Source organism: Rissa tridactyla, chromosome 6 (assembly GCF_028500815.1).
Source record: "Rissa tridactyla isolate bRisTri1 chromosome 6, bRisTri1.patW.cur.20221130, whole genome shotgun sequence".
In the NCBI taxonomy this organism is placed as follows: Eukaryota; Metazoa; Chordata; class Aves; order Charadriiformes; family Laridae; genus Rissa; species Rissa tridactyla.
In genome coordinates this window covers 63834950-63851501 of record NC_071471.1, presented here as the reverse complement: position 1 = coordinate 63851501, position 16552 = coordinate 63834950, and the positions used below count along the sequence as shown (strand labels likewise).

The window sequence follows — 16552 nt, the reverse complement described above, 5'->3', positions numbered from 1 at the left end:
TTGGGTTGGAAGGGACCTTTAAAGGTCATCTAGTCCAACCCCCCTGCAGTAAGCAGGGACATCTTCAACTAGATCAGGTTGCTCAGAGCCTCATCAAGCCTGGCCTTGAATATCTCCAGGGATGGGGCCTCCACCACCTCTCTGGGCAACCTGTTCCAGTGCCTAACCAATGATCTTCCAGATGCTCAGTGCCAAACATAAAAAAGTCATGTAGGTGTTAAGAACGAACATCAATCAGTCTCTCAAACCTCCATATAAGGGTAACAACCAGCAGTTCAGGAGACATCCTTGTGGCTTGTCCAAAGCCATGGAGTCAACTTCTATGGGAAATAAACACAGCCACAAACCTCACCTCCTGCAGACACTCCAAATGTGCCCTTTGTAACAGCTCGCAACAGGAAGGCCCATCCCTTCACTCGTGTGTGTAGGATCTGTTGTATTTTGGTGGAAGACTGAGGTACTACAGTGCAGGATCAAACCACAGGTCCGATGCTCTTTTGCTTTTTATCTGTTCCAATCAATTGTCTCTTTATACACTAGAACAAACTAAAAAACACAATAAAGACTGTGAAGACAGATGCATCTCTAGCCAACTTCAACATTTTTTCAGCATGTGATCAAAGATCCCTATAAAAAGCATGATAAAATCTTTGGACCCTTTAGGACTTGAACCTGAAGAGACGTCCAGCTCAGCTGAACTCCATGTGCCCTTCCGGAATTCCTGGACTAAAGACATAATCCCTCCAGTTCAGGAAGGTTTTTTAATTTATTTGCTTGTATATTGCTGAAGCTTCAGTGGGACAAGCAATGGGAGATTCATCTACAAAGAGATAGGCAAGAGCAAGATATTGGCATGATGGAAGCAGAACTTCAAATTTTGTAGGAGTAATTTATTTTATTTTTCTGATTTCTGAACCTATTTTAAAAGCTGTTTTGCTGAGATTAAGCACTGCTAGGGAAATAAACCTGTCATACCAACTGTTATTATCATTTCTATTACCGTAGTGCCTAGGAGTTCTTCTCAGAAAAACTCCATGGCATTAGGTGTAAACACATAGGGAGAAGAAAGTCCCGTATCCACTGAGAGCTTACAACCGATGTACACCACCAGGCAACAAACAACACAGTGCAGCCAACAGTCGGAGTCTAACAGTGAACAATGAGATATTGTTGGTACAAGAGTGAGTGATCTTAGTCCAGGAGAGCCTAAATGTTGACAATATTTCAGTGTTGTAAGAAAGGCTTTGCCAGGGTTGATAAGGAAATCCTTTTGAAAATTAAGGGAAGCCTCAGAGGTACTTTTTGCATTGTTTACAAGATTAATAGTGGATAATGGCGCAGAGAGATGAAAAAAAAAAATCAGAGGCAGGAGTTGGTATCTTGAAAATTAATAAAACTTCACAGATGATAGGATATGACTGTGCTGTGAATGGCATAGTGAAATATGAGGAGGTGCAACATATGCTTGATACTATCAGGCAGGGAGAGCTGGCAGTTGGATTCAAGAAAGTAACGTTTCAGTCATCGCCCTTCGGGCTACAAAACCAACACTTGACAAAGTTTAATTTTGGATAGGTAAGAGCAGGACAAGATTCTGTTAACTAACACAACATGCTGTAGCAATTGAGACATGAGGTAGAAAACCTCGAACAAACGTTCGGACTAGAGAGAGAGAAGACCAAAGATGGAAAAAAAATCTGAAAAAATTCAGATACTGTCCAAATGCAAGGACCTAGAGAGATGCTGTAATGTGAATGAATGCTGAAGTTCTAAGGCTTGTCTGTAATCAGCAGGATTGTTTGATAAAGGAAAGGAGTAACATGAAGGAATAGTGAAGACATGGTTAGGAGTTTTCAGCTATATTAAATTTTATAAAGTCAAGGGAAGATAAAAGATGAAGCTTAAGTTTGATAGAAAGAGACCATTCCGGAGAAGTGGGACTCTGACTCCTCAGCACAAGTGGTTGCTGAACTTTGTACCATCTGGAGACAAAGTGTGCAATGGAAAGAGGGAAGAAAATGTGTCAGTCCAGGCAAATTCCCACCAAAAGGTGGAGATGGAGACAATGCGGACTATTCAGCCAAGGACACAATGCAGGAGCAATTTCCAAAGTACGCAGACAGCAGAAAAAAAGGGAGGTACAGAAGCAAACAAAGTGAAAATTTCAAAACTAAAACACTGGTTACGTATGTTGAAGACAACTGGCAGGCCAAGAAGATTGAAGAGATTTGGCTAGCAATAGATCACTGGAAACCTTGCTGAGAGCAATTTCACTGGTCAGCATGGGGACAGCCAAATTAGTGGGATGTAATATAGAAATGAAATAGAGGGAGCAGGGAGCTCTTGCTAACAACACATTTCATGAGCATAAAAAGAAAAGGGGAAGGGATGTACAGATTAGAAATACTTTTTTTCCAAAATGAGAGAAACTAAATTACTTTTCTTTCATGAGTTGAAAGAGCTACAAGCGCAGAGTCAATGGGCTGCAAGCTTTGGCAGAAGTAATTAGAGAGATGAAGGTAGCCTGAAAAGGATCAAGTGACAGTCATTAAGAAGTAACTCAGCAGAGACTAATGAGAGGAGTGCAGCAATGTAGGGATAAACGCATCTATTTGCTGCCTGGGAGAAATGTATAAACTCCACTGTTCAGTTAGAAGTGGGGAAATTTATTCCACCTAAGGGTTCTGCCTTCTGTCATAGCGTCAAACTTACTACTGAATCTGAGTCTCTTCTCAAATTGAGGAGAATTCAGTAGACTTTAATGCTGAGATGTACTATTGAAGTGCCGTGCTGGAACATAATCCTAGTGGATTTTCCTCACTAATTTCCTTGGCTGAGGAAAAAAAGGATAGGATATATCACTGCTTACAATAGTCCTCATATTGTTAAGCTGACAGGTCAGAACTGCTTCAGAATAACTTGAATACTTTTTTTCTGAAAATTTCTTTACTTGACTGTAAGCATTTCTCAGTTTAAAATATACAACTTTTCTAGGCTAACAACATAACCTTGTTGGCATTTTTTGCAAAAAAATATCAAATTAGCTCTTCCCCGGGACCGCTTCAATCATAAATATGAATTTCCTTCAAGACCGTGAGAAGCTTCAACACGGATTAAATCCAAAAGAATCCCGATCATTTTTGGCTTGCTGCTGTACAGGGTACTCCACAAGCTTTCTGTATGTTAGCAGAAGGTGGAAAACAATTGCTATGACAGGTTAATCTGAGCTACACTGTTCTTGGAAAACGGATGTATGCCCGCCGTCAGATGCCTATAATAAGGTAGTCTATCCTACCGTCAAGACCAAAACTGTGATACGCAGAGTCCCAGAGGGCATCGCGGTGATTAGGCTACCACAGAATGTGAAAGCTGGAGAGATCCTGTACCAAGTGTATGAGGAAAAACACATAATCTTGTGATCATAGGGGATGTACTTACATAGACCAGAAGCGGTCACAAAGTTCCTGAGACTCTCCACCCATTAACATCTCAAAATAGATATTTTTTTAAAAATCATCAAGCCTCCTGTATTAGAAAAAAACATGCTTACACTTCTATATAAAATATACCTTCCATCCTACTTTACTTCTCTACAGGTAAATTCCTGTATTTTTCCTGTATTTCATGTACTTCCATGTAATTTAAGAGTACTGTAAAGAGAATCGTGCTGTTCAGCATCCTCAAGTAAATAAATTATTTTAATCCTCTGCTAGTTTAAATTCAGAACTAATCCTGTTATGCTTCAGTAACCGTTTCATTTTACACTTACCAGTGAATCTGTGAGGCAAATTTTGTCGCTCTTTACTAGGGACTTCATTTCTGAGCGTCCCAGTACATCCTCTGCACTTTCCACGTATGGTCTAAGAAGTTCTGCCACATGCACTGCCTTTAATTTGAGTCTGCAATAACAACACACTTCTAAGCGCTTCTACTGCTAAGAGCACAGCAAAAATGCTAATGAAATCCATCTTCTTCACTCAACTGCACAAAGGAGAGAAAAATTTACATGACGGGTTTCTCAGTAGCCCCCAGCAAATTTCCCTTGGATTTAACTGCCATTTAGGCACCGATGCTCCTACGCACTGCTTGGCACATCTCAATTTTATGTTCTCTTCTGTGATTTCATTTGCTGAATGTATTAAGATTCTGAAAAACAGCTGCATCTCTCATTCTTAGTGATCTCTATATTTTAGTATCAACCCCAGATAACAGCTTGGAAAACATCACTGCTTTAGTCAAGTCCTGAGTGTGTTTGTGCATAAGGAGAGGGAGGAAAAGTGCTGAGGCCTTGATCTAACGGCAGCTTACGCTCACTGCTGACCATTAAACTGCTGACTCTATTTTGCTCTGCTTAAAACGCGTCACAACTTACGTGCCGTCACCTCAGACGCAAGGTTCAGACCTTTGCTAGGGAAGCGATCTGCTTTCCCAAGCCCTGCTGCATAAAGATATTAAACCTGCCGCCTCATTAGTACATAAAGATGGCATTAGAACAAATTTTCAGTTCTCAAGGACAATAATTGCAATGATAGCTTCAAACATCAAAAATAATATTGCAGTTGTGGTGGAATTCACAAATGAATATGCTGCAAATTTTACTAAATATTTTGGTTTACTGAAGCAACCTCTTCATTAACATCTATCTACTCCTGTCATGGTTCAGCTTTGTTCAGCGTTTGGAAAACATACCCCCACTTTACAGGCTGTCGTTAAGAGCTCCAAGCACTGGTAAACCCACATACTCTGCTTAACGGAATGCCTGAGATAGGAAAAATATGGAGAGATTTAATAAAAGGTTACAACTTGCTAATGCTTTTACAAAAAATAAAAGAGAAAACACGTGTGGCTGTAGCGACATTTTAGAAAGCTACTCTTTTACACTTGAAGGCTGAAATCCTCACCTCTGCTTTGATTTCTGTGCTTAAGGAGGAGGGCAAAGGAGAACAAACCGTCTCTAGAAAGCCCAGTTACAGCCTGGGGAGAATTCTGCTACACACAGCAGCACATAAAATAGCAATCAGGTATTGTTTTCAGTTTCTGGTGGGATTGTGTGTAGGACATACCAGGGTGACAGGCAGAAAAGATAAAATTCAGATGGGGCAGCAGAGTCATGATTTTGAACAGCTACAGGAAACTACTTCAGATGGGAAGGACAGGGCAGGGAGCGAAGCCTTTCAAAGCCCCATCTATCCAATCTCCAGTTAAGTTCCTCTTGGCAGGAGATTGCAGAATCCCTTGCAATAACAAGAAAATACCTTGGCCCCATTAGCCAAATTCAAATGAAAGACTCCTTTCCCTTGCTTTTAGAAACAACCTAATTAATTGTTTCCTAGAGCAGCAACTTTGCAACCACAGAAATCTTTCCTGGGCAGTGCCACCCTGGGTTCTGCAAAATGCACAAGTCCAGCTCAGTCACACAAACGCCACTATACACATAGGCATCTGTAAGTCTGTATATAGAATGTACAAGTCTGTTTGCGTACAGGCTTATTGTTTTAAGACTACTTAGATAAAAGTTGGGGGTGAGTTAGGCCTGGCAGAAGCTTTAGATGCACTTTAAAACAAAACATAGAAATTGCAAATAAATTTGTTTGAATGTCAAATTCAGACTTATTGCATCAGGCTAAAATGAATATATTTAATCTGGATGGAAATCAAATACAGTTGAGTTTTATAAGTAGTATGTATAAATCTTTTAAATATAAATCTTTTAAATATTTGAATGGATGAATAGTCATCAGGAATAATCTTTAGCAAGAGGAAAAAAATTCAACAGAGCTACACTTACTGTTGCTGGGGCTCACCTATAGTGAATATTCCAGAATTTTTGGCATATGATGTTTTCATTAACAATAAATCATTGTATCAATAAAAACACGGTGAGCAGCACAAATACAGGATTATATTTGTAGATATGTTCGTATCAGTCCTCAGCTGTATTGGTGCACACAAGAAGCCTGTATTAGTGCTCTGTATCCATGTGTTCTTAGTCAAAGCTGCAAAACTGTTATTCAAGTAAAATAATTATAACAAAACAATTAAATTATTTTAGAAGCTGCTGTTAAAATATGGTTCGACCATAATTATTAAACAGGCACCCACACACAGCAAACTGTGGCACAGTTTAGCCATAGTACCATGGCTAACACGGTGTTTCAAAGGGGAGCTCAGTGCAGCGAGATCTGCTCCAGCAGCTAAGAGTGCTCTGGGATCTCTGCAATAAACTGAAGGCTACAAAACAAGTCGGTCTGACTCACGCAGTACGCTGTTTCTCATCTCTCTTACATGCAGAAATGGAATAAAACCAGATCTCCTGGTTTCAGACCACCGCATAACATCAAAACTGGGGAGTCCTCACGACCGCACAGTGTTTTACCAACCCTCAGGTCGCTGAATGGCCGGCTGATACCCACGACTGCAGAGCCCTGTGGGAAAGGGAGTGTGAAATGAATAGTACTTGTTAATGAAAGGATTTTAATCAAGCTGTAACCCCTTATGGCAGACACGTCTCATAACTTCCACATCTACGTTCACGTAAAGATTGACAGACAAACCCAGCCTTGAAAGATAAAATGTTTAAGGTTTATTTTTCCATTAAAAAGCTTTCTTTACAAGGAGACAGAGGTTTCACAGGAGAAAGAGTACATTCTTTAATCACTGTTTATTTGTTGAATTGTTATCTGAAGCTGACATTTCTTCTACAGTGTATTATTTGCTCTCACAATATTACAGGACATTTACCTTTTATTTTAAAAGGATCATAATCCATGAATATTGTTAAGAATGCTGTATGTGAAGAATTTACACAATCTACATCAGCTGTAGATTAAGTGCCTTCAGCTTTAATTCTTCACATATTTTGAGCAAGAAACATAAAACACATCTTTTAAATGTTCAGATATCTGAAAGGCATTGTATCAAATGTAATGGAAAAACAGAGGTTTAGTATCTCAAAGAGCAGACAAAAATATTCCAATATCCACAAAGCAACACTGAAGTTCTCAAGGAAGAAAAAAAAAATCCACGTATTTCCCCTTAAACCACATAGAGACATTTATTCAGGTGTTAAGTGCGCAAACGTGACTTTCTTCAGTAGTATTATACTGCTGGGATTTTTAGACATCCCAGCATCATAACCAAAATGAAGGTACGTGGTTTCACAATGAGAGAACCTGACCCCTCCCACCTGCCTCTACACACAACCTGCTGCCATTCAAAGAATCTTTGCTGATCTGTAGAACAGGGTGGGAAAAAAACCCCAAAACAAAGAGCGACCCTCCCCCTCTCAAATACCAAGACGTATCACCCTCGCCCTTTTAGATCAATGAATGTTTTGCCTTCTATCTCACTCATATCACAATTTCAGCACAATGTTTGAAATCTCCTTGCCAAGTTTGTTCTGAAATGTACAAAAGAGGTAACAATAATTACACAACATTGAGAAAAACATTTTAAAATACTTTGTAAGAAGAGTAGCTTGACCAAAAAGCACCTTAATTGCAACATAATTCACAAACATGAAGAAGGAAAACTCTTCACAGCTTCAGAATTAGTAGAGAATTAAACGCCCTGAAACTTGCAAACTATGAAGGTCAAATACCTTATTTCAACCATCAATCCGGCATTTCTGTAAAGACACACTTTCAAGTATTGTTATGGAAGGCACTGATTTTTTTCCTTCAGCCATCATGATGTAATGAAAATGCAGAATTTCTGTCACATTGGGCTGAACTACTGGCCCTAAAGATATTTGCTGTTAACCTTGGATTTCACCCAGTCGCAGTTTTACAACTACCTTATTTTTCTTTCATTTCTTTATAAAATTACACAGATCTATCACAGGTTTTAATGATAGAACGATTAATGGTACAATAATGGTAATGATTTACAGAAGAGAGGTTTTAATTGCACTAATTCTCCTTTAAAAGTGAAACTGGATAGCTTTGAAGTTAATTATTCAAAATATAAAACATTTAGCAATTCTCTTCCTCCACTTTACTACCAATTCCAAATTTTTAAAATCTGGAAGCCAGTTATCTGATACAGGACAGATGCCTTGAATGGATGGTTCAAAACCAGATATTGCAGTTTAATCAAAAGCTTGAAAAACAAGGTCTTATTTTTAAAAAACGTGAATGTAAAATCAAATTGGGAGTCATTATCTTGCTTTTTATGAAGTCTGACACTGGCCAGATGGGTTGAGTTTCTAAACACTTCATCAAAAGGGGGAAAATATAGAGTGGAATATTGTTGTTCTGAGGCATGTTGAGTACAGAGCATTAAATTAAGGTAGACTTATGAACAGATTTTTACAAGTGGGATTTCTTTAGCTCAAAATTGTTGGTTTCAAAGGAACTAGACAAGACTTGATAAATACTTGCAATTCTTTTGCTTAGCCTTGGGGCCTGGAATTGGACAAAGAGTTCTCTGGTCCACTTGAAAGCAATGGACCAACAAAGAGTACACTAAGAAATAAGTAATTATAGCTGCACAAACGCTCCTCAACTTATACCCAAGGCTTCTAGTTTTGCAGCAGCGACAAAAATGTGTTACCCTCTGAAAATAATTAAGCACAATCTGCAACAAGATAGCAAACTGGTGTTTCTTTCAAATCACCTAATAGCCAAAGTATTTAATTTATAGTATCAAAGTTTCCTGAAACTAAGAGCCATCAAAATCCCTGCACAGGCTACTCAAGTTTGATGGGATGCTCTAGGAAGATCTAGAAACAACTAGATCTAGAAACAACTTCAGAACCTCACTGGACTTTATGGAGCAAGATTTTATAGGCCTTAATGAGAAGTAGACCTGGGAAGCAGGAAACCCCACAAAAGTCAGTATGCACCATGTCTATCCATTTTGAGGATTAGCATCACGGTGTAACTCATCCTGAAATCCTCACCACGTTTGTACCCCTTTGGAGCACGCTGCCAGGTAATGTTACCTTTATATGGGACACCCCTATTGCCCTTGCTGTTTACATCCCCATCCCTGGAGCAGGGGAGCAGCAAGGAGCTGGTGGAGGGATTTATTTTACTTGTATCTCTACATAGTAACAAAATAGTGGCTGCATTTCATTCTTAGGGAAAATACAGGATAGATCCAAAAAACCTAACCAAAATCCCCCATAATATTATGACAAAGAAACTAAGAAAAACTCAGAAATTCAATCATACATGTGCTGAATCCTTAACAAGAATAAATCCTAATCCTTAACAAGAGTAAGTGATTTTACATGCGACAGTACAAAAACTAGAAAATGTAAGAACAGCTGCTTCAGACAGAAGACAGCAGTCAAATTTGGCTATACGAACACAATGGAATGTAAAATATTAGAAATACCATTTCTAAAATCATGACCTGTTGTAGAATACGACAGATGTGGTGGTTTAATTAAAAAATAACCAGGTCTCACATTTTCAACAACTGTCTCCAACTAATTGTCACCATTCTTACACTTTCCCCACTTGGGACAAAGAAGCTCCTCTAATCCCTGACAAACCAATTTAAACTAAAATTACAATGATTAATTCTAACTACTAAATCTTTGCTAACATAAATCAGTAATTTCAATTGATTATATGAACAATGGAGCTGGCAGATTTGAGTTGAGAGTTACTGTGGGTGGTTGATAAGCTGTTATGCATGGTAAATTCTCTTCAGGTAGCACAATTGTAGCCTGGGGAACACATATACACAATGTGTCACAGCATCTCTTGCACATTCTGCAGCAGGAAAACTTACTTTTGAGTTGCAATACACAGTTTACAAACACATTTCCGTGAGTTTAGCTGCAATGTGTCTCTGAGGTAAGTCTTAATGAATAACAGTGATTTTAAAAAATTATAGATCATAAGAATGTACATAAATCTCTATTATTGTCTGCTAAACCATAAGCCATCACTCATAACTCTACGAAGTCAGACATTTAAAGCTTCTATGTATGTAGAAAACCTTGTTAGGAATCAAAATTTCAAGAGAATTTATGGTCAATAATACAAGTCTCTCTGCTAAAATAAATAGTCAATAATTAAAGGAACAGAAGGACATGCCCCTGCATGAGAAGGAAGGTCACTTCATTCTGATCATCCCCCTCCTCTGAGCAAGAGATAAACAATATGTTTTTCTTGACATTCTCACAAAAAATAGTTTTATCTATGTTTTGAGCTGCAAGATTTTCCCATTAGAATTTAAAAAGTGCATTAAGAATATATACAATGTACTGGAAGCCACATGCACCTTTTCTCAGGCTAAGCAAATAAGACATTTACGTGATGCTATAAAACTACTTTCTCATGTATTACTCATCTGGTCTGTACTTGCTTTCTATCACAACATTACCACAGCATTATACAACCATAATGTTCTACAAGTGGAAGACATGAGAGGCAAAACAGAAGAAGTGCATCCAGTAGAAAAACCCAAAATGACATGTGAGAATGTAACACAAAAAGGAATCAATTAAAAATGTATACATAAAATATGTGCCCATCAATAAGTTTACACAGTCAGCATCCATCCTCTTCCTTCAACAGAAGGGAACAAACTACAGAAAGTTACTACTGGATTCAAACAATATGAAAAAAACTATTAAAATACATTATGCTCCCTCTTAGAAACCACATTACGTTTTTCCTAGTCTAAAGAAAACTACTGTATTGTAATTAAATAACATTTCTAAAAACATCTCATGGAACTATTAATATATTCATTCAAAACCAAAAGCTGTTCCAGGAAAGTAAACACTAGAACTAAACTGCAAGTGGCACTGAACTTGTTTCCATTATACAATACAACCACGACCAACACTCTTTAGAGATTTGCTATAGTAATGTATTAGTTTATTAAGGTCTGATGCAAAACCTATTAAAGTCAGTAGAAAGACATGTTTTGAAGAGGCCTTGAATTACATACTCTTACTGTAAGATACAAATCTGGGACTGCTGAGCCACACCAACCTGCTCAGAATTTTTATATCAGGAAACACTAATACACTAAATCACCATACAAAGAGATAGCACTGATCAATATATCTGACTTTTCATTATTGAGACACAGCAGTAACATTTTCTATTTTTCTGAATCATACTCTGAAGATCCTTTCTGGTACTTGACTGAAATAAATTTCTGTAGCTTGTACAAAGCTATTCTGTTTGCCTGTCTGGTTACATTTATGGCACTTGTTGCTTTACTGAAAAAGCATCTTGTAAACCCTGGAGGAAGCAATGGAAATAGTATCCCTAAACATCATAAGCTTTTAAAAACCATGTTTTTCTGATTATAGAACATTCATATGTCTGTACACCACAAGTGAAACAGGAGTGACTCCAGGAATGTAGATGCTATTTCTTGGACAAACAAAACATAGCGCATAGCGTTAGGCTATACGATTAAACGCCAGCGAACACACCGACTGCGCAAGGAGCAGAGGAACCCCAGTAACCTCATCAGTGAGAACTGGAGCATACTGACAATCGGCTGCTCCTAAGATGATGAAGGAGAACGCTTAGAGCAGTGTCCCTGTGTGAAACCCACTAAGATAAGTCAGGAAAAGCATCTCTCCCTTGCAAACTAAAGGGGCTATTGCCTAAAAGGGTTTAGGACTTACTGCATGTGGGGGGAAAGCATTTTGGGATACACAGCTTTTCTTTGTAAATAGTGGGCTGTGTCTCTTTTTGAGATGGTATCACACCTTCTGCCTTTCCTTTAGCATAAAGCCATTATGGTGCAGTAGCAGGAACGCTCTGAGACTTTGTAGAAAGATTAATGGTAGCAAAGATACAGTATACCACCCCCCACTCCCCTAGTTTATGTAAGATTCAGTCATCTGCCACAAGACACGGACTTAAAATAAAAGATAAAGAAAACATTGGTTCAAAAGATATATTTCTGTTCTCCACTAGTAAAGCTGAGACTGTTTTCCTTGAAATACAACTGTTTAAAATTGATTAAGTTTGATCCTGGATTTCAGCTTGATGCTCATGCAACAGCTTTCCTACTACCCACTATCACCCTTTCCCAATAAGCTTACAGTCGTTCTGAGTGTGTCTACATACAGTGACTAAAAGTCAAAACTTAAAAACAAAAAAGGATATGACATTTAAACACACATTTATATACGTACATTTAGTTAGAAAAAATGTATCTATGATACTATATTTAAACATTACACACTATAGTTAAATAAAGTTAAGAATACATGGTCTTTCCTCTACAGCAATACATTAATTAAAAAGGATCAATAAGAAAACAGATTCGTTGACTCTTTTTTTTTTTTCATGAATACTGAAATACAGGCAGAATTTGATTATCTCATCCAATTGAAATACATAAGTATAATGTCATTCTCATTCAAAACGGGAGAAAAAAATCCATCTGCTGAATTATATTTTCAAGATAACTATAACAGTTTGGTCTGTTATTCTGAACTTCTGAAACTAATGCTTGTTTTTTTCAGTAAGCAACAGAAAATTTGTGAGCTAGCTGGAAGCTGATCTAAGGTTTCCTGGCTACTATCCAAAGTTAAAAAAAAAAAACACACACAAACAAAAAATTCTGAAAGAGTTGTACTAAAGTCTAAAAAATGATAAATGCCCGAATAATTTTCTTTACCTTCATACTTCCAATAGCATTTGCAATCTGTGATCAAAGTAGCAAACTTTCTCCTCCTTCAAAATGGCATGTGAGAATTGAGAGCGTTAACCAAAGGAACTGAAACACTGAATTAGAAAAGTTGCTTAAAAAACAAACACAAGAAAAATAATAGTTCAGCCCTTGCCTTGCTGACAGGTGAGATAATAACCATTTCTGGTACTACAAGGAACTCGCAGATAGACTGGCATTTCAATGGAAGGAAAAACCACACCAGTCCATATGGTTCCCTTAAAACAAAAGCCTCTTGGGTTCATGACCAACATTTCACTCAGCCTTTAAGTAAGAAAGAGCAACAACAAATCATACTGGGGATTTACTGACAGGTGTCAGGAACAATGGTGATTGTTTTAGAAAAGACTATATAAAAATTCTTTCACTATTGTACTTTACAATATATGTAAAAATACTAACTTCAAATTTAAAATCATCTCAGAACTGATCCTCATGACGAGAGCACGGAGCCTAATCCAATTCCACTTAAGCACTGTGGAAACTCTTCCAGTTCAGGTAAAAGACTTGCACCCCCTCCTGTATTCCTGGTACTTACTATGGCAAATTGAAGGAGTTTTACTTGCAAAACACTTAACCACCACCAAAGGCAGAGTTTTGTAATAGTTTTAAAACACGTTACTCAAAGATTAGGTTACCAGTTTTCTAGCAAAAGCCCATAACCTCTACACATGAATGCAAACAATCCGTTATTAAATATATTGTTCTGCTTCAGCGGCCACTATTACAAATCGGGGGGCTAACAGTGACTTCAAAAGACCCTGAATCAGACTTCAAGAATCTAATATTATTCTTAATATTATGTATTTGCAAGACAGAAGTCTTCAGAAAAGTCTTTACAGAGAAATCATAATAGCAGGAAAGGAAAGTGATTCACCGTGCTTGAAACGGTTGACATTCAATTTTTGCAGTTTAGATATTCAACCATTACCTACCACGTACTAAAAATGTAAACTGGTATGTATCAGAAAAACTCTAGCATGGTTTTGTTGGTTTTTTTATACATATATATACACAGATTAGAGAGGCACATTCTTTGTTAGAAATCAGCATGAAATCCTCCTGTAGGAACTTGAACACTTCCTTTCACAGAAATTTTTCCATGAAACTCTGCTCTTCACATAAGGCAGTCATATCTAGTTAAGCAAAACACTCATTTTGCATAAAATTAGAGCTGCACCTAGTTTAAGATGTATTTTCAAAATACATGTGTCATAAATGCCATCACAGAAAAACAAGCAAGATACTTCTTTTACAACCTAGAGAAAGAAACTATTTGTTCTGACATTCTATTAAAATTTAATAAGGACACAAAAGGAATTTTTAAGTGTTAGTCCAAAATGATCTAGCTATTCTAACAGCCATGTACAGTGCAAAGAACTTCTTACAGTAACATCACAAAGTAACACCAGCTCTTTCAAAACCACTCTAAAAATTGTTGCTCTCTGCTTAGAATGGCATACATCCAATATATTCACAATTGGCAACAGAGTCTAGAGTATTACAATATTATTGCTGCTACTGTAATGAAATGAGGTTGTGGTGACAAATTTGCATGTTAAGATGTAGGGAACTCTACTTCGTTTTACCAAGTATATTATTTCGTAGCTTTGCCGTAAGCTCCAGGAAAATGAAAACCAGAGAAAAGTTATCTATGTGTGTCTTGAAATAGTGGATAGTAAAATAAAGTATGAAATTAGCTGGCTTTGGGTTAGTTGGTTAAAAACGTGTGTATCAGTTCAACTTGGGTCAAGCTGCCTTGGTTTGTGCTAGCTATCTGTAAAGGCTGACTGAATGAAATTCCTTTCATCATACAGGCACTGCTACCTTTGCTGCAATAGTAGAGGCACGCTTGGATAGCCAGGATAGCTTCAGCAGACAGACAGCTCACGGGTAACTGAAAGGGAATGATAGTTTGAGAGGAAACATCCTTTATTTCTCCAGACAGACACTGTCCTTGAAGCAACCAGGTATTATCTGTAAAAGAAGAACAAATTTTATCATTAGGATGATATTTAACACCATGTCTGAAATCTACAGAAAACACTAATTTTACCTATAGGGCAACACAACACATTCTTTCCACATGCAACATTAGGGGAAATTTCCTTCTTGATTTTTCCAGTTGTGGGGGAAAAGAGGAAAAGTCATTTATAAATGCTTCTTTAGCAGTCATTTAAAGATGGAGAGATCCATAGCTTTGCTTCAGAACGAACTGTAGGTATGTGTACAATACATCTTATTTAAATGCAATGGATCTGCAACTTGTCCTATACGCTCTTAAGAAGATACTAAAATTTATTCGGAGATATGCAAGCACAACTCCTTAGGTTAATGGGCTGCTATACATTTGTATCAGAGCTCTAATGCTCCAAGTAAGAGATCTGCCACAAATGCATGAAATTGCAGGTAAATTATTGCATTTCCAAACAGAAGTGTTGGCTTTACAAGTGGGTTGTAAGCAATGTTCAGGCCGACTGTTACAACAGAACTTGAGTTTTACATTTATTTATATATTTAAGAGTATGTGAACTGAAAAATGAACTGCACGATAAATGTACGTAGCTCATTTTCACTCTGTCTTTTACTGTCAGATGGATGAAGTGCTCTTTTGGGCATTTTTCAGAAAATACCTAAGAGTTGGCTCTAGAATTTATAAGCTTGAAATGACTTGTTGAGTTTAGGTTGCTTACATTCTCCAATTTTACTAACCCTTGAAGCTATCACATATATCTTTACTTCAACAATATTTGGAGATTCTGTAGGCCAAAAAGTGTGCTGACTCTCCTGGAAATAAGTCTATTTGTACTCCATAAGTACAAACTGGGATGAGAAACTACTTTAAATCATGAAGCATATAAACAAATTGCAGTGCCTGTGCCGTATTTGTTGACTGCTTTTAAAAGCAATCTATTCAATTAAGCTACCACGTGGCTACTTTGAAAGCTGGCCAACAAATCACCGGTCAGAAGATGAGGAGATGTTTACTTTCAGATCAGTTTAATTGCATCTACAAGCAGGCATAACTATTGAGAAGTATTTATCATTGCAAAAGCCAATATGGCGTGTAAATTCAGCCAGAGAACAATTACTAAAAATTGGTATCATTTTAAAATCTCAGCAACTTATTCAACAGTCAGTTAGGCTTTCCTCTACTCTGTATTGGCTTGTTCACCTCCTCCAAGAGGTAACAGTTCTCTGTACCATTCATCACTTTAGGGTGCCAAGAGTCTAACAGCAAACGTATTTATAAAATTCAGAAACTTCTCACGGAGTCTGAATGCTAAGTGTCCTCCCTTCACCTTCAAGAACACTAGTTTATGGTTTTACTTAGGTATGCAGCACCTACTATAGGATACTTTTTAGAAGTATTGACGTTCCAGTGAGATCAAAATTTTCTTCTAGACCATAAATGTATTAAAGCAAATGAGTCACACCTGAGTAACTCCATAACCAGGCAAAACTGTTTCAATGCACAAAGAACGTGAAAAAAATACGGGTTATTTTGTATATTGGCTTTCATACAGTACTTCCAAAGGCATGGATAGATTCTCCCTTTTGGGTAGAGCTAGACCACTGGAAAGCACTGTTTCTGAACACCCACTAATGGTCAGCCTGTGCAAGAAGGTGTTTCAGATAACCATGCTATTTTTGTACTGAAGAGAATTTTAGGGAACACTCACATGGTCTATTCTACCAGTCATGTTATGGGCATAGTAATCTCCAGTGTACGGATGGCAACAACGGCTAGAATTAAACCACTCCAGTTGTACACCATGTGAACATGTTCCATGTGCTCTTTTAGAATACTTAAGAGTTGAGACGGATTAATTTAGGCTCAGGAAACTGCCATAACATGAAATAATATTTCCATTGTGCCAATATAATA

The 16552-nt window shown here is 37.5% G+C and overlaps 1 protein-coding gene across 10 annotated transcripts in view; it reads right to left on the bottom strand.

The window, feature by feature from the left end:
- Positions 1-352: 352 nt before the first annotated feature.
- NHLRC2 (NHL repeat containing 2) overlaps positions 353-16552 on the bottom strand; it is a 44041-nt gene continuing 27841 nt past the window's right edge. The window contains exons 11-15 of one of the 10 annotated variants that reach the window (XR_008467216.1): positions 14491-14640; positions 5805-6425; positions 4690-4759; positions 3770-3899; positions 353-3525 (exon numbers count right to left, since the gene is read on the bottom strand). Coding sequence is in view for 3 of the 10 variants with exons in the window: in XM_054207459.1 (XP_054063434.1) it covers positions 14375-14640 (266 nt within the window). In the remaining 7 variants the exon portion in view is untranslated. Of the gene's footprint in view, positions 6426-6560; positions 14641-16552 lie in introns of those variants that run through there. The other 9 variants (XR_008467214.1, XR_008467215.1, XR_008467218.1 and 6 more) reach the window with 9 other exon arrangements.